The sequence below is a fragment of the Taeniopygia guttata genome, chromosome 5 (assembly GCF_048771995.1).
Source record: "Taeniopygia guttata chromosome 5, bTaeGut7.mat, whole genome shotgun sequence".
In the NCBI taxonomy this organism is placed as follows: domain Eukaryota; kingdom Metazoa; phylum Chordata; class Aves; order Passeriformes; family Estrildidae; genus Taeniopygia; species Taeniopygia guttata.
In genome coordinates, this window is record NC_133030.1 from 54194405 (window position 1) to 54213438 (window position 19034).

Sequence of the window (19034 nt, forward strand, 5' to 3'; positions counted from 1 at the left end):
GGGCCCGGTCCCGCTCCCCTCCCCGGGCGCCGCCAGCGGGGCCTGCCGCGGGCGCCTGTTGCGGGCGGCGCTCCCGGCCGGCTCCCGGGGTGCGGGCAGCCCTCGGTGAGGGGGCTCGGGGCGGGCTCCGGCGGGGCTCGGCCGCTGGTACCCGGAGGGGCTGCGGCGCCTTCCCCGTGCCGGGGCTCTGTGTCTGGGCGGTAAATCCGGCATAAGCCGAGGTAAAGCCGGCGGGAAGGCGAGGCAGCCCCGCGGGTGTCCGGCCGGGAGCCGCTGGCTCTGTCCTTCTGTGGCGGGGGCTGCAGCCGCACAGGTGCGAGAAGGCTCCTGCTAGGAAGGAGCGGTTTGAAACACCTGAGTATGTTTCAGTAGAATATGTTTTAGAAATGCATTTGAGGAGGGGGGTTAAGACAAGGGGGAATAGCTTCACAGTGAAAGAAGGGCAGCTTTATGTTAGATAATAGGAATAAATTCTTCGCTGTGACAGTAGCAAGGTGCTGAAACAGGATGCACAGAGAAGCTGTGGGTACTCGATTGGAAGTGTTCATGGTGAGCTTGGATGGAGCTCAGAGTAACCTGGTCTAGTGCAAGGTGTCTCTGCCCATGGCAGGAGTGTTGGAACTGGATGGTCTTTTAAAGTCTCTTCTAACCCAAACCATTCTAGGATTCTGTGAAGTTTTTGTAGGGTGTCATAAGACCATCAGCTGAATTTTCCCATCTCTATAAGCATGCGCAGTAACTGTAGGTTCCCCTTTTCTACCCTTTCCATGTTCTTCACCTAGATTTTTTGTTTTGTTATTTATTTTTTATTATGTCACAGAGGAAAAAGAAACAAACATCATTTGAGCCATGTTATAAATGACCAATGTAGTTATTGGCTTTTGCATTTATGTGTTAGCTTTTGCAAGTTATTGGTCACAAATATTCTGATATAGTATAATTTGTATTTCTTTTTAACTGCTTTTTGGTATAATATAACCTGTCAATTTATGTATGTACCATATAGCTTATATAACTAATGGTGTGATAAATACATATTGTGTCTTAGGCCTTAGCCTAATATTAAAATAAAAACTATATAATTTTTTTGTGTGTGTAACTAGCTCAGATAACGGTGTGTAATAGCTAAGTTGTTTCTCACATTTGTGGACCATCTTATCTGAATGATAACAGTGACAAGAACCAGGACACCAAGAGGAAAAATTTTCTACTGACTCTCTGGTTATTAGGAAGTGTCAAAACAACAGAATGGAGCCTCAAGAAGAAATAAAATATATTGATTTGATCTACAAGATGGCATGCAGACAAGTTAAAACCAAGCAAAAGAGTTCCTAGAACATGTAAACTCACAGGAATGTTTGAATATGTGCAAACTCTTATGAATATGTATGTGTCCCCTGTAATGTTACAGTATATAATAACATTGTTTAAGCTAACGGTGTGTTTTTGGCATATTGCTAAACACCCCAGCACGGGATATTGTCCCTTTTATCCCTTATTAAACTCTTAAAATTTCAGAGAGAGAGCTCTATTTCTCACAAGCCAAAAATGCAACATTTCATGAATTGTGTAAAGCCAAGTGTGTGTTAGTTGGGTAACCATGACCTTTGTGCAGGATACGTGAAGGAGAGCTCCTTTGGCAGGGCTGGGTTTGTGTTCTTTGCTCTGCAGCATTCTGCTGTGAAAAGCTCTGGAGTTGTGACAGTGGGGTAGCCTGCTCTGGGGCTGAATGTGTGAGAAGTATTAGAAAAGAAAACTGTTTTCCTCTTTAGCTGGCAGGATCTAGCTGAGAACAGAGACTGTTGATCATATGGGAGTTTGTCTGTGCTCTAAAAAACTTAAATGTAAGTTTTAATGTCAAAGATGTAAAAAAAAATGGAGCTGTTGTCCCTCTAGTACAAAGAGGACCCTTGGGCTGAGAGAGATGCAGTGACAGCTTTAGTTTCCTGCAGTCTGTCTGTGGTGTATCCTGGCACTGAAGCTTTGGGCACTGCCTGTCTGCTGAACCACAGGATTATCTCTCACTTTAGTTCCCTCTGTTAGGCAGCATTGAGCCTTATTCCAGTTTTTAAGACCAGGAAAAAAAAAATTTAAAAGCTGCTTTTCAAACCATGGCCTTGAATGCAGTATTTAAGAACTCGAGAAGTCTGAGAGTTGAGAAGGAAGGACTCTGGTGATTGTTTTTGATGTGGTATTTTTCTCCACTTTATCTCTGCAGGACAGCTGCTTAGCACAAGCTGATTTGCCCTATACGTACTTCAGAGTAAGTGTGGCTGACACAGACTGAACACATGCATCCAGTTCCAAAATCTGCCTGGGAAAATAGATTATATCTGCTGTTTGCCTTTGATTAATGAGGTAGGAAAAACAGATAACAATTAATCCTAAAGCTGTTACAGACTACATGTGATACACAGCTGTCGTTAGAGGGATATCAAAGACTTCAGGCTCCAAAGCAGAGAATTGTGTCATTTGTGCAGATGTTTTGAATCTATAGGCCAAATGGGAGATGTTCTAGTCCCTTATACATTTGGTTAGTATGGATAAAATTACCTAATATTAATAGTATTTTTAATAAAAGTATGGCTTTGAGTTATCATTCATATGTTTTTACACAATCAGTAGAAGTGTTTTGTTAGTCTGTGAACAACTCAAGATGAAATTAATTTGTGTGCAATGTCAAGCAATTATAGTTAATTAATAAATTTTCCCTTTTTTTGATTGACAGGGTGAATAGGTTATAGAAAACATTCTTAATTTGTTTTTTTGACTACTTTGCCATCAGAGTTTGCATATACATTTTATGAAGAGTGAGAATCCTTATCTAACAGCAGAGTTTTAGAATTTTACTTAGTAGGTGACAAGAAATAATTCATCCCATGTTTTTTTTGTGGATAGGAAGACAAAACCCTATCAAACTTTCCTTTTTTCTGTGTTTAAAAATTAAATGTAAGCTTTCAAAAGATGCATGAGGTAGCAGATAGGGTTATTGTAGAGGAATGAAGAAAAGTCTTTTTCTGGATAATAAAAATTTGCATATTTTCATAGCTGGTAATCAGTTACCCTGTATTTAATGGTTTAGTTGAGCTGGAAGAATAAGTGGTGGAGACTAAGAAGAGGATGAATTCTGAGGTCTTGGAAGGTCCTCTAGTAACTGAGGAGTGTGAGATGGTTCCAGCTACAAGAGCAGCTTTGGATGCTGACAGATGTAAATTGCAAGAGTCAGAAAGGGGACTTAAAAACCAAAATATGTGGAATTCATGAGGCAGTAGCTGGGTAGTGGTAGAAGTTGAGGTTAGACAGAGGAAGGTTAGAAAATATGAGACTCAGAACAAAGACTGGATTTTATTTCATTAGAGAAAAGAAAAAAAGACCATTGACTAATACAATTACTGAAGTGACAAACCAGCACATTTGGAACAGCAAATGAGACTTTAACAGTGGATTCTTTTTATATTTAGTTAACTGTAAATGCTGAAGGAAGGGTTAGGAGACTTAAAATATAGGATAGAAAATCAATGGTTTGTGAAAGTACTGTGGAAGTGTCATGATGTTCTAAGGTTATCTCTTAACTTAGTAAACATCTCTGGAAGGAACTCTTCATTCAGAAATAGTTTGGACACATGTACCAGCTGGTCTTTATGATATTTCATGTAATACATTGTGACAGGTTGTAAACATTGGAGGAGAGTGGAATTAACTTCTAAACTCTAGCAAGCAATAAAATTTACCACAGTTAGGAACTTCTAACAATTGTAGTAGTTCTAGTGTAGTTATTGGCAGTTTTTGTAGCAGATAAAATATAAGCCAAATAACCAGTCTTTATTCTTGTGGTCTTGTCTATGACGCACATGGGCAATGTCACACAAACACTCTCTTTGGCCTTAGTGCAGTTTTATATTGACTGCAAGTGTGTTGCAGGGCCAAAGTGTATGTGCTGAATGCTTTTGCACAATAACTGAAACTGAGACACCAGAGCTTTTCACAGTAATGGAGATAATAAACTAGAACAGCTTTTTTTTTTTTTCTAGTTTGATACACACTGCAAGCAATGTATGAAGCTGCCAAACAAAAAACATTTTCCATCCTTAGACAATTAAAAACTAGGCACAATAGAACATATCACAAGTTGCAGTAGGAGTACTTCACAGAATCATTGTGAGCATATAGAAGCATTTCTAACTTCAATTTGCAGACTTCTTTTTTATTTTTCTAAGGAAGTTCTAACTCTGCTGAAGATAAAAAAAATCTTCAGTGTTAAGCTCTTAAACAACCATAAAAAACTGTCCTGTGTGTACAGATATCCAAAATTTTTGTCTTGGAAAACTGCAAGATTATACCATTCTGTTAACTGGCCTTGCTCATAGCAAAATAAAACTCAAGAAGTGAAGGGTTCTTTTCATTTCAATGTTTCAAAGTCACCCATGAGGACAGGCAGCAGCTAATTCTGCAAAATGTTCTTGTCAAGGCTGTAGCGATGAGAAAAATTACTGGGTTTAATTAAATTTTTGGAATATTTTTATGTTCCTCATGATCAGGAAAGTGCCAGTGTGTTATTACTGTGATGAGCTCTGACTACGCTGTTTTTCTTGGAGAAGGCAAACAGACTCTTTGTTTCTGTTATTCGTAGATAGTCTCCCCTAAGTATATTTACAGTATGGCTCACAAGCATGAAATTATTTTCTTATCCATAAAAGGAAACCTGGACATATGGTACTTTTTTCCTGTTTACTCCTTATCTTTCTAAATTCAGTTGCTACATGGATATTTTCCTGTGTCTGTCAAAATAGGAGTTTTTAAGTTTTTACTCAGCCCTTTCTTCCCACATAATTCTAATTGTTTGGTTGCTATTTGAATGTATAGCAGATGTAGCTCTAGCTGAACTGCTTCTCAGCTGTGTTTTTTCTTGGGTTTGGGACATTAAGGAGTGGAGCACAAGTGCTGGTCTGTTGCTTTGATCTTACAGTGCTGTCTGGCACAGGGAGTATCCCATGCTCTTGGGCACTGGATTGAGGGTAGAGGATGCAGAAAGATGAGGAAGTACATCACATGGATTGGTCAGTGTCAGAGTCCTTATGGCTTTTTCACTAGGCAGATGAAAAGAAACACTGCATTTCAACTCAACTTTGACAAATTTACAGATGCAATAAAAAGTGGTTATCCCGTATTTAGTGGTTACTATACATCTTTATTATGTTAGCTGAACTTACTTACTCTTTTTGGTAAGAAAAGTTTCTCCTAAGAATAGGTTATATTCACTACAAGAGTTTAACTTGCTTTTTCTTTGTGCAAAGCAAAATCTGAGAATTTTTTCTTCTTTTTTTGCTAGATTGTGACTATCTGTTTACCTTTTACTCTCTCCACACAAGGTAATGACATGTCTTTAGCTTTTGTCTTTCAGATTTCCTTATGTGATCATGTAGATGTGTTCATTACAGCCTTAAAATTGCTGATGCAAATCCTTGCTATGGCATCTGTGGCTTCACCAGTTATATTTAAGGAATTTTGTCCCTTGTATTATCTCCTCAATGCCATTCCTACAAAGATCCAGAAAGGCTTTCGCTCTATTGTGGTTTACCTCACAGCACTTGATACCAATGGAGATTACATTGCTGTGGGAAGCAGCATTGGAATGCTTTATCTCTACTGCAGACATATAAACCAGATGAAAAAATACAATTTTGAGGTAAATACTAACTTTCACTGTTGTCTCTGCTGATGAAGCTGAAATGCTCAGAATTGAGCTCTCTGTTGGTGTCTCATTAACTTGTGAGTTCTTTGTATGGTTTGTTTCAACAGGGGAGGTGTGAATCTATAACTTTTGTAAAGCTATTGAGTTGTTTTGATGATCTGGTTGCTGTTGGTACAGCCTCAGGTCGGGTTGCAGTTTTCCAGCTTGTGTCTTCCTTACCTGGAAGGAACAAACAGGTAATTTTTTTCATTTGCCTAAATCTCTGTGAGGTCTAGTATGGCCAGTTCTAGTAGAATGTTACTGTGATCCTTTGTGAGAGTGAAACCCAGCCAGTTTTGCCTGATGAAATAGCTGTGAGTATGTTTTAGGCTTGTATGGTAAGCTTATAAAACAGTAATATTAAAACATGCTCTGCATTACAAAAGATGTATTTAATCAAATATGTTTCTGAGAGATTTCTGGTGTGTAATATAATTGGCTGATCTCTTTGGTGGAGTGGGGTTTTGGATTGTTACAGGGTTTCTGTGCTAAATAAACTTTAGAAGGACACGCACTTTTGTACTTGATCTCCAGTTTAACCAGTTAGGAGTCACTGATTAGGCTTTGTGCATCCATTGTCTCTTCAGCTCATTCTTCTATTGCTTTATTACTGTTTCATAGCTTCGCAGATTTGATGTTGCTGGCATCCACAAAAGTAGCATTACAGCTTTAGCTTGGAGTCCCAATGGAATGAAATTATTCTCTGGAGATGACAAAGGAAAAATTGTCTTCTCTGCACTAGACCTAGACCAGGTGAGCATTTGTTAATAGGGACCTTAATTCACATTTGCACTTCCTGAAAGGATGCTTGTATGTTTAAATATTTAGCAGTTACTTAATTGCTCAGTGTTACGTGTTTAGTTGGATGGCTTTATTGGTATGTGTACACTTGGCCCAGTGTGTGCACACCCAGCGAGGCAACCATTGGAACTGCCTTATCTTTTTTAAAAGGTAATGCATTTTAGAAGAAGTAGTGATCCTTCTCATTTTTCATGAAATAACTATCAAATCTTTCTTCAACTTTCAGCCAGTACTTTCTCTTTTGTTTGGAAGGGGTATTTTTGACTGATGTGGCTCTATTGGTGAAGTACTTCTCCCAGAATTGTTCAGCATCTCAGTCTAGAGTGTAGAATGAAGGTAACATCTGGGTGCTGCTGGCTGAGTTGCATGTAACCAGTAAATGGAATTTTTCTCACATCTTGTTAGTTAATACAGATCTGAGATGATAACAAATTTAGTGCTAACTTGAATTTTTTAAATGGGAGAAAAGTTTAAACAATATCTGTCCTGATTTATCTGTGACTGTGCCTCAATTTGGCTTGACAGAAATCACCAAAATTAATGATTGTCTCCACAATGTATGAGCTGGCAGTGGAGAAGAAGGAAGAAAATGTGTCCTAAAATTCCTGAAGTTTCTGTTGATTTCAAGAGAAATGTATTAGCTAATATTACAAGAGAAACTACATTTCATAGTGTGTCACACACAATCTAACTCTCCTCTTGCCTATGTAGATTAAGTCCATATTCATTAAGTGAATTTCATGCAACAGGAGTTCAAAAGCTTTTTTTTTTCTTTTTTTTTCTCTTGGGCTTATAAATTTCTTTGAAGTGTTAGTTACCACCTTGTATTTTTAGGAGGGTTTGACTCTTGTGAATTGTGTGTGTCTTTGAAAGGGTATTTGCAACTCCAGCCTTGTATTGGAAGAGCCATCTTCGATTGTCCAGTTGGATTACAACCAGAAGGTGCTGCTTGTCTCTACTTTACAGAGGACTCTGCTTTTTTACACAGAAGAGAAATCCGTCAACCAAGTTGGAACACAGCCCAGGAAAAAGTAACCCTCATAAAATCCTGATGCGGGCTCATCTATTGATTCTTACATTTCAAAGTGAATTACAGACAGCATGATCTAGGCAGTAAAATTAATAAAACACAGCAGTCTGCTCATAAAAAGCTAGTTACAATAGCTGTGTGTGATCAAACATGAAATGACAATTTTACCTATTTAGAAAGTGGTTGCAAGTCTGTCATGATCATATTTTCAAGGCACTATTAAGCAAAAATATTTAGCTGAAAACACTGCCAAACTTCCTCTGCAGTCCCTCTTTGTTTCTGTGACTTGCAGTGAGCAAGCATTGTAATCAAGTCTGTCTAATGGGTGATGTAATATTTGATGCAAAAAGCAAGTCACTATCCCCGTTTTTCTTATGCACTGAAGTGAGTTAATAGGGAGAATGTACAGTAAGCACTTAAATTTGAGTTGAAGACTAGGAACCTCTTGAGTAGCTTTGATATCTTCTCTTATGTAATCCCTCTTGGGTAAGGAAGAGGGAACCCGGTCATAGAGCAGCATGACTGGGTATTTCTCTGAGGAAATTTACCCTTGAAAGGGGGTTTATGATGTTTCAGGTTTCAGGGATATGAATAGTAAGAGGAATATCAAGGCCCATCTTATATGTGAAGGTTTTCTTGGATGATAGTAATGGTGTTTCTGTGAAATTAAGAGTTTAACAGCTGAGGTCTGTTCCATGCTTCTTGCAAGTAAAGGCTGCCAGTTTCTTAGCATCAGTTTGTAGTGTTTTGCTTGTTTTTTATTAATTCTGGGAGAAGAAAGAGTGCATAGTAGGATGTTTTTGAGATGGACAGAGTGGCATTAAGGCTATAAAAGCTCATTAGGAGGAGTCATTTAACTTGCTTAGTTGATATAGTGTCTGACATCCAAAGCTGAGGGGAAACTTGTTATTTGGAATTACTGCTCATGTCTCATTGTAACTAAATTTGTACTTCTGACATTTGACTGAATATTTTAATCAAAGACTTGATAATTTGTGGTTGTGAATTTGTGCCATTAGTTTTTAAATTGTTTCTAAGTTGAGTATATAGCTTTTAAAATAAATTCTTTTGCATTTTAGCACTGGCAAATTTGGAGCATGTTTTATACCTGGCCTGTGTAAACAGAGTGACTTGACACTGTTTGCTGCCAGACCTGGGCTTCGTCTGTGGAAGTCTGATGTTCATGGGACTGTTCAGGCCACATTCATATTGAAAGATGTATTTGCTGGAGGAATAAAAACTTTTGAACTGTATCCTCGTTTAGAACCACCTGACAGAGGAAGTTACAGCTCTCCAGAGAAACACCTTGGGCTTGTCTCATGCTTTTTCCAAGAAGGATGGGTGCTGACCTGGAATGAATACAGCATCTATTTACTAGACACTGTGAATCAGGTAGCTAAATCTTGTGGCTGCATATTTTGTTTCTTCTGTGTTTTTGTTCATGCTATGCTATGAGGCTCTGTTTTGGTTATACATTCTATGGCTGTGATTTAAATCCCTATTTAAAATGAAGAAAAGGAATATTTATTGTCTCACATTGTCATTGCAATGATATACTCACCAACTAGCTCAGTATGTTGTTTATGAAAATTGCATATATTTAAAGCTTTCAGTTAAGGTGTTAACATCATAAATAATTCTGATGCTTAGTGAAACATATAGAAACCTACAGTCTAGGAATTAATGCAGAAAGATATTTTAGGCCTATAAAATATGCCTATTTCTCTTCTACCACTGTTGGTGTCTTGAAAAAAGACGTATTACCTTTTATTTGGCATACAGTGAAGTGTTAGCTATTTTGTTGTCTTAAAAATGCATATGAATGCAAACAAGCCAGTATATTTTTGTCTAAATGATATTAAATATTCATACTGTGTTTCTCTTCTGCCACCAAATTGTATATTGCTTAAGTTGTTATATTTAATTGCCTTTGGTTGGACAAAGAATGCCTCTGCAGAATTTAAATTAGTATAAAAATGAAGTTGCATCATGATTAAAGAGTTCTTTTCTGTTTCTTTTTTCTTTGTTTTTTGATAAGATAAAAATTTTTAGCCTGTATTGTTTATGTTGATTAAAATCCAGCAAGTGCTTTTGTTAAGAGTACCATGTTGTGCAAACACTGTGTTAATCTAATGCCAGTTATTTCTTTCTCTGCTGACTCTTTACAGGCTTTGATTGGTGGCTTGGAAGGATATGGTGATATTGTGTCTGTGTCCTGTACCAACAATGAGATTTTTCTCTTAAAGGGAGATAGAGACATAATAAGAATTTCCAATAGACCTGAAGGACTGTCATCAATAGGTTTGTATAGATTAGTAAGCTTACTGTGTAGAAATTAGTAAGTTTAGTGTGTATAAATTAGTGTGTACATCATGGAATATGGTCCTACTGTACTTTCTTAATAACAAAAAGCCAGAACCAACAAAACTGAAACACATTAAACCTCAGACAAATCCCTTCACATTATTGCAAAAACCTGCCAGGTCCTGTAGAGTTACACATCTGTTTTGATAGGTTATATTTAGAGATCTGGTTTATCTGCTTATCTGAGCTTCTCATTTGGCTGCAGTGAGAATGAGGGCATTAAGAAATGAAATATGCTTGCCTTTTTTGAGAGTGGGTCAGCATTAACCTAATGAGATGTCTCTAATCTGTGCATTTGAGAGCTCATTCTGAACCATGATGTTGAAGCAGTCTGGATTCCTGATCATGGTTATCCCTTCAGGATAAGTCTCAACAGCTGAATACTTTGGTTCTGTGCCACCTGTCACCAGCCACGTTCCAGGGGAAATCTCAGCCTTCCTAGCAATGAAAAAGAAAGAATTGGCAAATAAATCCAAAAGAATTGGCAAATAAATCCAAAGAATGCTCACTAAACTTCCAAAAAAAATTTGACTCTTTCGTACTTGTTGCCATCTGAGTTAAATATTTATGTTACTAGAGCTCTTTAAAAGGGGCTACTAATCCATTTAAATACTCCATTTTAGCTTTGTTTTAGCAAAATGCTAATAAATATGCTATGAAGTCTCATTCAGTGCTGAAGAACTTTCTTGTCATTGCATGTTGGCAATAGCTTTAGTCTTTTAGGCAGGTCTTTACTCACAAACCTCTAGAGACTCTATGTTTTAATCTCAACTTTCAAGTATAGTTTGAAAGGAACCTTTAGAAGTGTATTTTCTGCTAATCACTGCAGTGATTTATCTGATAATTTTCCTTGATTTTTTTTCAAGCTACTGAATGTTTGAAAGAAGAAGTTAAAGATATAGGATGGCACTTCAGTATGTGATAGAATTGTATCTTCCAAAGCTGCAGACTTGTACTATTCCTTTTACATAAATTCAGAATTTTGCTAATAGAAGTTTGATACAGGGTTTGGGGGAAGTGCTTTCTTATAGATTAATTTACAGGAAGTTTATAGTGTGTGCGCATGCACACAGGTATTTATTTTTAAATGTTGTTAGCTTAGAATTCTTTCTTTTCATAAATATTAATTTCATTCAATACTCTCTGAAATTGTGCCCCTATTCATTTGATGCTAGCATTTATACTTGAACTAGTATTTGTAGTTTTATTTTTCTTTTGGACAATTTCAGATGTGAATTCAAAATTGTCAAATCCTTTAACAGATACAAGTCCTAAATTGCTGACTCCGTCATCAGTAGTTTCATCTGTATCATCCAGCCCTTCAGTGGAAACAGAAAAAAAAATGGTTACTTCCCCTTCAGTTACTGGTGATAAAACTGGCACTTCTTCAGTGAAAGATGATCTGGAAACTCCAACACTATCAGAGAAAAGTTTTGATAGAGTGGGAGACTTGAGCAATGAAGCCAGGAAAAGGGGCTGCTCTGTAGTAAGTGAATCACGGAGCAGGAGCAGCTCTGTGAACTCTGTGGACAGTGGCTCGAGCTTTATGATGTGTGCAGACCAACTCCCAGAAGCTCAGAGAGAAGGTCAACTTTCTTCACAACGGTTCAGCACCATCAGCTCTGAAGATTTTGATCAAGAACTTATCGTAAAGCCAATTAAGGTGAAAAAGAAAAAAAAGAAGAAGCAGGGTAGGTGCAGCAGAGATTTCCCTGACACTTCACGTTGTTAGAGCATGTTACATGAAAGAGTCTGTGTTTGGTAGGCTTCCTATATACTGTGGTGTTGTGCTTCTGAAAGTGCTGAGGGCTTGTGATGAGCCATTTCTGTTTAAGATGAAAATCTTTAAAAGTGATAAATTGATTAAGTCTTTTTAGATGTGTTAGGAGTTTATTTCTTTTGTTTTGCTTCATGTGAACATGCTTTGAGTTCTAATGTATTCATTAATGGGACCGTACAGTGGACTCTGTATCCAGTTTTATGTTGGAAATGTGTAATATCTATTCAGCCTATTCAGAATATTTGGCAGTGTCTTTCTTAGCCATCCTCTTTAGTTTGATGAAGTAGTGTGAGTACTCAGTTTTTAAAATTGTTTACTGTATTAAGACTTTTTTTGGCTTTCTATGTATCATTTAATGTTAAAGTTGAAAAATATTCAGTATGGTTAAAATTTAGATTTAGCTTTGTTCTTCCTCCAGTTCTAAAAATATTTTAATTTCTTTCTTGGCACTGGATTTAATAAATTTTATTAATATTGCTTTTTTCCCTTTTTTTCATGTGTATGTGATGACAGAAAGTGGGACAAGGAGAAACCACAGCTCTCTGGAAGGCACACCAATTTATGAGCGCCAACTTTCTGGTGACAGTCCACATTCCTTGAATGCAGACTCCTTTTCCATGACTTCCAGCATAATGAGTGGCAGCATTGATCATTTGAGTACTGGATCTCCAGATCAGGAAAGTATGTTCAGTATGGAGTCCCATACAGTCTTGCAAGAAGATAATGGTTCTGAAACTTTCAGTTTCCTGCAGTCTCCTGAGTCAGCAAATGTACTAATTAATGAAGAAAATGGAGATGTGGCTGATTTCCAGAAATTTCCAAACAGTGACAGTGGCATGGGTACTTCGGCTGTTATAGCTATTTCGACATCTGCATCTCCTCTGATGCTCACAGAAGACTTGACAAGCAGTGTTGGTGGTGAATGTAATGGTGGTGTGGTTTCTGCAAGCAATGAATGCTCTCCTGGAAAGCTGAGCCAGGAGGAGGAGGAGCAGGATTTTCCTACATTGTGTAAAATAGATGAAGACTTGGATAAAATGAAGCTGCAGGATACTGAAAAATCTTCTGAAGATCCAGACCTTACAGACCAGATGTTTTTGGAATGTGACAGTATACTTGGTGTCCAGACATCCCTGACACCAAAGGAAAGTGATGAAACTGGTGAGGAAGACCAGCAGCAGCTCTCTCTAATCCACAGCACTCTGTCAGACCCTTCTGCACTCCAGTGTGACATCTCTGACAATGTTCATTCAGATAACTGTTCCATTTCTGGCTGGAATTTTGAAAGTGCAATCAAAGCTAAATGTAGTACTAGCACTGCTGAAAGGGTAGCAAACACTCATGAAAGTAAGACTGAAAAATCTGCCTCAAGTGATGAAGAGGATATTTATGGACATGGATTACCATATTCATCCTCAGAGACCAGCATGCCTGAAGTTGGTGCTGTGCCTGGTGCACAGGATGTAGCCAAGATAAGCCTAGATGAAATGGTGCTGTTAAAATCTGATCAGGTATTTCTTTTCAGTTTAATTAAAGTGTCTTTAACCTTAAAAAGAAACAGCTTTTGAAAAGAAACATTCCTGCAATTACTGTCCTTTACATCTTTAGGAGAGCAATTTTTTTTACTCGATTCAATACACAAGTAAAGTATAAAGCCAAACAACAGTACATGTTGTAACTCTTAAAAAATGTGATGTATCTGACTTCAAAATGGGTGATGTGTGCTTGCAGTGCAAAGAAGCTGTTTTGCCTATATTATTCCCAGCTCAACAAAAATTCTGTTAGAAACCCATCCATTTTAGAGTGAAGAGTAAAACCCAGTCACTCTCAAAGGCTGCTGCTTGTTTGGATCTCCAGTAGTCCTAATTCTGTATGATGCTGTTCCCAAATTCAGCTGACTTCATGAAGAATTAATGCTAATTATCTCACATGGCTGGCTTCTGCTTAAGGATTATTTTACTTCTAAGTACTCAGAATAAGGATTAGTCTTTGCCCCCTAGCCTGCAGTAGTTAGTACTGTTTAAAATGTTGACAGTTTCCTTCTTCTGTTATTCCTCTTTCCTTCATAGTTACTTTGTGGGTAATCCTCATAGATACTATAGAAAAGAATTACTAAAGTTAATTGTAAAATCTGCAAAATTGCCAGAATCACTGGGACTTATAGCAGAAGTCTTAAGAAGGAGATGCAGTTCTTGTAGTGTGGAGGATATTGTTTCTTTTAGATTTGTAACAGCCTTGTATTGAGGTCAACCAAATATTCATTCATAAAGGTTGAGTTTGAAGTTGATGGTGTCCTACCTACTGATAACCGCAGCCCAAAGTGCAGAAGATTTTTGTTTCAGGTTATGGCATTCTTACACTCTGTCATGTTCAGAAACCTCCCCTGGTAATGTATGCAGTGCTTGAGTTCACCTCATGCAAGCAATCAAAATTTAAGAGAGCAGATTGTAAACCAGATTTCTGCAAGACATGGTTCCTCTACCATATAGAGAGTACCAGAGCTGGATATTCAGCTGTCTCTGCCCTTCAGCTGTCTTGTTGCCTTTGCTCATCACTTCCTAGACAATGAATAATTTCCTGGAGTACAGGCAGACTGTTCATTTTTATATATTCCTTCTTTGGATGATGGGGTGGAGGGGTTTATTTTGTTGCTAAACCTGTTGTTTGAGCAGTCTCATTGTGCACATACAGCCTTAGAGAACAGTGGCAGATGTAGTTTTATTTTATACAAGGTAAATTTATTCATTGATTAAAGTACTTAAGTTTAGCTTTTTTAAAATCAGAACGTGGGAGCTGCAGTTCTTATATACCAAATTTTTATGCAGTTTGAAGACACCTGACACTGACTCTACAGTTTTTAGTTTGCAGAGAGCTGGATGGGATACTCTGGCCCTGGATATGGCATCCTGAGCCTGGTTGTCTCAGAAAAATACATTTGGTGCCTGGACTACCGAGGCAGCCTGTACTGCAGTCCCCTCCCTGCGGCCGGGCTGCGCTGGCAGAAGTTTGAGGATGGAGTCCAGCAAGTGGCAGTTTCCCCCTCAGGTAGGTTGGCTTCTGCTGCACTGTTGCCTTGTAAATATAAAACTTAGATAGACTTGAGCCTTTTCTTTGGTTGTTTTTTTTTGTTGTGGTTTTTTTTTTGTTTTGGTTTGGGTTTTTTTTGTATGTTATTATTTAATTAGGTGAAACTTGTCATCTTTATCAGGTTGCATACATAGTTGAGTGCATATGTAATTTCCACACAGGCAGTTCATTGTTTGTTTTTTTCAAATCAATTACTTCCAGAAACTTGGTTGTTTAGGGCTTGTTTCATGTAAAAGTAGTGTGTTGGTTTGGATTCCTTTTTGTTTGTTTTTTTTTTAATAGTCACAGTTGTATGACTGCATCTTCACTACCTGTGCATCCCATGTTCTAGTTTAAGTTGCTGTCTTTCTTGCAGGTTCACATTGCATTTTGGGAGGTTTTCAACATGCATTTATTTGCCTGGTTAAAGTGAACTTCAGAAGTAACAGTTTAGTGGTAGGCAGAAAAGAGCTCCTTGTAACAAAAACCTTGGTTTTTGTTACAGAGCTATAGAAGTTCTTGGCTGTGAGGGTGGTGAGGCACAGGAAGAGGTTGCCCAGAGAAACTGTGGATGCCCCATCCCTGGAAGTGTTCAAGGCCAGGCTGGATGAGGCCTTCAGCAATCTGGTCAAGTGAGAGGTGTCCCTGCCCTGGCAGGGGGGTTAGAACTAGATGATCTTTAAGATCCCTTCCCACCCAAACCATTCTGTGATTCACAATTTTAAAGTTCTTTTTCTTGTAAGTGTAGAACTGGCTTTGTGTGTGCGTGGGTTGGTTATTTGATTTCTTTTCAAATACTGAAGAAAAAAAACTTTGAAGTTTTAGTACACTTGCATGTGTATTTGTTCTGGATGGTTGTGAATGAGGATTATGTTGGATTAAAATTAAGCAGGTTTTGGTTATAAACTTGCGTCACTTTTGGCCTTCCAGATTGTTCCAGGACTGGAGTGAAAATACAAAGTTTCTCAACCATTTTAATTTCTTTTTCTCCTCCCTTGCCACTACTTTTCTTCCCTGTCATTTCTAAAAGCACATTTTCTTCCCTGTCATCTCTAAAAGCTCTTCCCTTCTGTCTGTAGGGGAAGACTTGCTATCTGTTTTAAGAAGAAAATTCTGTTTGATCTGTAGCTGAGCTTTGCTGTAGCCGAAACAATTTCAGTTGCAGTAGTTGAAAGTGTGGGTTAATCCAGCTCAGTATCTTACCCTTAAAAGTGGTCCAACAGGGTCCCTGCAGAAAAGTGAAAGGCATGGACGTGTGTCATATTTGCCCTTGGTAGTTTCAGGATACAGTTGTTGGTGGCTCAAATTGCTGGGGCAAAAAGGTTGTTCCTCTGCATTTCTTATCCTTCAGTTCCAGGAATTCACCCAGCTTTTCTCTGAATCTGTGGAAGTTTCTAGCATCCACAGTTTGTCATGGGTGCATTTATGTGGGAGCATGTTAACCACAACATGTCAAAATGGAATTAAATGCAACTGTGTGGAATCATTCAAAGGAAATTAATATGACAATGTACTGTTCTGGTGCAAGCCAGCAGTTAAGCTTGGAGTTCCATTTGGTTTTCTTTTTTTAAGATATTATTATATCTTAGAAGTCAGTTACTGTTCTGGTCTCGCTTTTAGAAAAACTGTAAGGGCTTCTTAAACTTGCATTTTTGTTTAATGCTATGATTTGCTTTTCCCCTCCTATTAGTTTAGATGTAGCTAGAACACGTCACCTGTGGCTGTTGAAATAATTACTGAGTGCTGTTGTGTTCTTTCTTTGCTTCTCTTACAGGGGCTCTTCTCTGGAAGATTGAACAGAAGACTAACAAAGCTTTTGCTTGTGGAAAAGTAACTATAAAAGGAAAACGGCACTGGTATGAGGCTTTACCCCAGGCTGTATTTGTAGCTCTGAGTGATGACACTGCCTGGATTATCAGAACAAATGGAGATCTGTATCTGCAAACAGGTACCTGAATTAATTTTTGTGGGCTGAGATTACTAGATTTCAAGTCTATAGGATGATGACAATTTGCTATAAATGTTATCCACAGACAGGACATAATGAAACCTTTTTATCTTGAGAAACACTTGGAAACAGTTGTGAGATTTTGTGTAATTAGGAGAATGGAAAAGCCAGTTCATGGCCACTTGTTTTGTGTGTGCCAAGTGGAGTACATACAGTGCAGAGAATTTATGGCATGAGGAAGATATGAGATGAATGGAGATGAATGGAAAGGGATTATAGAAAATATCTAAATAATATCCCTGCTTTGAAAGTGGTATTGTGCAGTGAAACAGCTCAGCCTTAAGTGGGCAGAATAGGGAAATGTAGAAGCTTTGTGTTTTGAAAAGTGCAGATCTCTAGAAGGTAAGAGTTACCACTTGCTAATGACAGGAAGGTATTCTGAGACAGATGGTGAAGTGCTTTGGAAGTACAGACAAGTGGTATATGTTTATCTGATAGGGAAAGCAAAACCATGGGGGGCTAGAATGGACTGTGGAGCAGAAATCTGCAGCTGCTTTCTTCCTGGATGTGAATGAGGCACGAACTGGAAAGAAGGGCTAGTGTAGTGGCAGCTTTGAAGTTGTGGCTTTAAAGTTCTTCAGTGACTAGAAGAGGATGTATTTGGAAAGTGTTATGCAAACAATATTCAGGCTAATTGCAAGCAGCTAGGATGAAGGATGGTAGCACTAGTTTTAGAGTTAAGGGAGAAAAGTGTCAAGGACTTTCGGGCATGTGAGGCTTGCACAGAGAGCTGAGTTGCTAAGGAAAAATTACCAATAACATTTTGAAGGAATTACTGGTGAATGGAGGACTGGGTTAAGGGCAAACTGTGTAAGAAGTATAGAAACAGGACATCATGTCGAGTGGCTATCAAAATTCTCATTTACCTTTCATTTAATTTTGGTACTCTCATAATTTCTCTTTTAGGTTTAGTTACTGTAGCACAATGCAAAAATTCTTTGTGATTAAGAAAACTGTTTTAAGTACACAGCATTGTTTCAAAGGCACTCTATTAAAGTTGTGGTTTTTGTTTTATTTTTAGTTAAGTATAGTAGTCCCAGAGAAATCAAGTGACCTGCCCATGGTCACATGCATACTGCCAACAGGCATGGATAGTGGTGATGGAGAGTAAATTTTGGATGCTTATCATACTCTGTGGAGTTTTGAATCAATATTTTTCCTCCCTTTGAGAGATTGGTTTGATTCTGTCAGCTTACATTCTGCTGTTCTTAGGCTTCAAAATTTGTCTTTTGATGCAAAAAATAATTTCTCAGTGTATCGGTCTTCCTAATGAGAGGCAGCCAGTGAAAATTGTTTCTCCAGGATCTTTTCATTCCCTTCACTGTCTTTTGTACCATTTATAACAAAAGTGTGTGCTCAGAGGTTTAGAAATGAGTGTTCTTGTTAGTCTAGAATATATAATACACGTGAGTCGGTTCATACTGGCTTTGGCAGCATGAGGAGAGGAAACAAAAGCTGTGTCTCCTGAGATGTTTCACATGCAGTTTCATATGTGTAAATCAAGCTTCACTGTAATCATAAAGAAGACATGTTCCTGTAGTAGATGTAGAAATGTGTGCAAACTGCCTGTAAATCTACCAGAACATCTCTGCTCCTTTCAGTACTACACACTGTGGCATGCTCTTTTGTAATTGCTCTGCTGTCACTACTCAGATCAGGTTGCGTCTCTCCCTGGCATGTTTTGGGCAAAAGTTCTTCCATTACTGGCTTTTTCTTTGACACTTCTGTCAGCTCTAATAGAGGTTTTATAAATGGAGATTCCTGGTGCTGACACTAGAGGGAGAAAAGGAACAGAAATGACAGGACTGGACATGCACTGTGCAGGGTGTTGAAGGATGTACAGTGTCTTGTTTAAAATGTAACATCAGCTATATTAGAGGAAATTATTAGTAGTTTACAGAAAGAGCAGTTACTCAAGGAAATTGTGATCAAATGACAAATGTTAGCATGTCAAGGAGATTCCCTTCCGCATTTTCTTTTATTGAGTTGCTTTATCTCTTTACTTTTTGTTTCAAAAAGCCAAAGTTTGTAAAGCAATCCTCATTTTCTGATTTCTAGGCCTGAGTGTGGATCGTCCTTGTGCCCGAGCAGTAAAGGTTGACTGCCCTTGTCCACTGTCACAGGTCACATCCAGAAATAATGTGGTGTGGGCTCTGAGCGAGCAGCGGGCGCTGCTGTACCGGGAGGGCGTGCGCAGCTTTTGTCCTGAAGGAGAGCAGTGGAAGAGTGACATTGTCAGGTAGTAACTCTGGTG

The 19034-nt window shown here is 38.3% G+C and overlaps 1 protein-coding gene across 6 annotated transcripts in view; it reads left to right on the top strand.

Annotated features, from left to right (window-relative positions):
- TECPR2 (tectonin beta-propeller repeat containing 2) overlaps positions 1–19034 on the top strand; it is a 42719-nt gene that overhangs the window by 163 nt on the left and 23522 nt on the right. For 3 of the 6 annotated variants that reach the window (XM_030275014.4, XM_072930440.1, XM_041716312.2), the window contains exons 2-13: positions 2219–2358; positions 5388–5686; positions 5800–5928; positions 6353–6484; positions 7406–7563; positions 8642–8954; positions 9731–9863; positions 11156–11617; positions 12220–13217; positions 14568–14751; positions 16547–16720; positions 18839–19019. In XM_030275014.4, coding sequence (XP_030130874.4) covers positions 5453–5686; positions 5800–5928; positions 6353–6484; positions 7406–7563; positions 8642–8954; positions 9731–9863; positions 11156–11617; positions 12220–13217; positions 14568–14751; positions 16547–16720; positions 18839–19019 — 3098 coding nt within the window. In that variant the 5' untranslated portion in view covers positions 2219–2358; positions 5388–5452. Of the gene's footprint in view, positions 1–24; positions 314–2218; positions 2359–5387; positions 5687–5799; positions 5929–6352; positions 6485–7405; positions 7564–8641; positions 8955–9730; positions 9864–11155; positions 11618–12219; positions 13218–14567; positions 14752–16546; positions 16721–18838; positions 19020–19034 lie in introns of those variants that run through there. The other 3 variants (XM_072930442.1, XM_072930443.1, XM_072930441.1) reach the window with 3 other exon arrangements.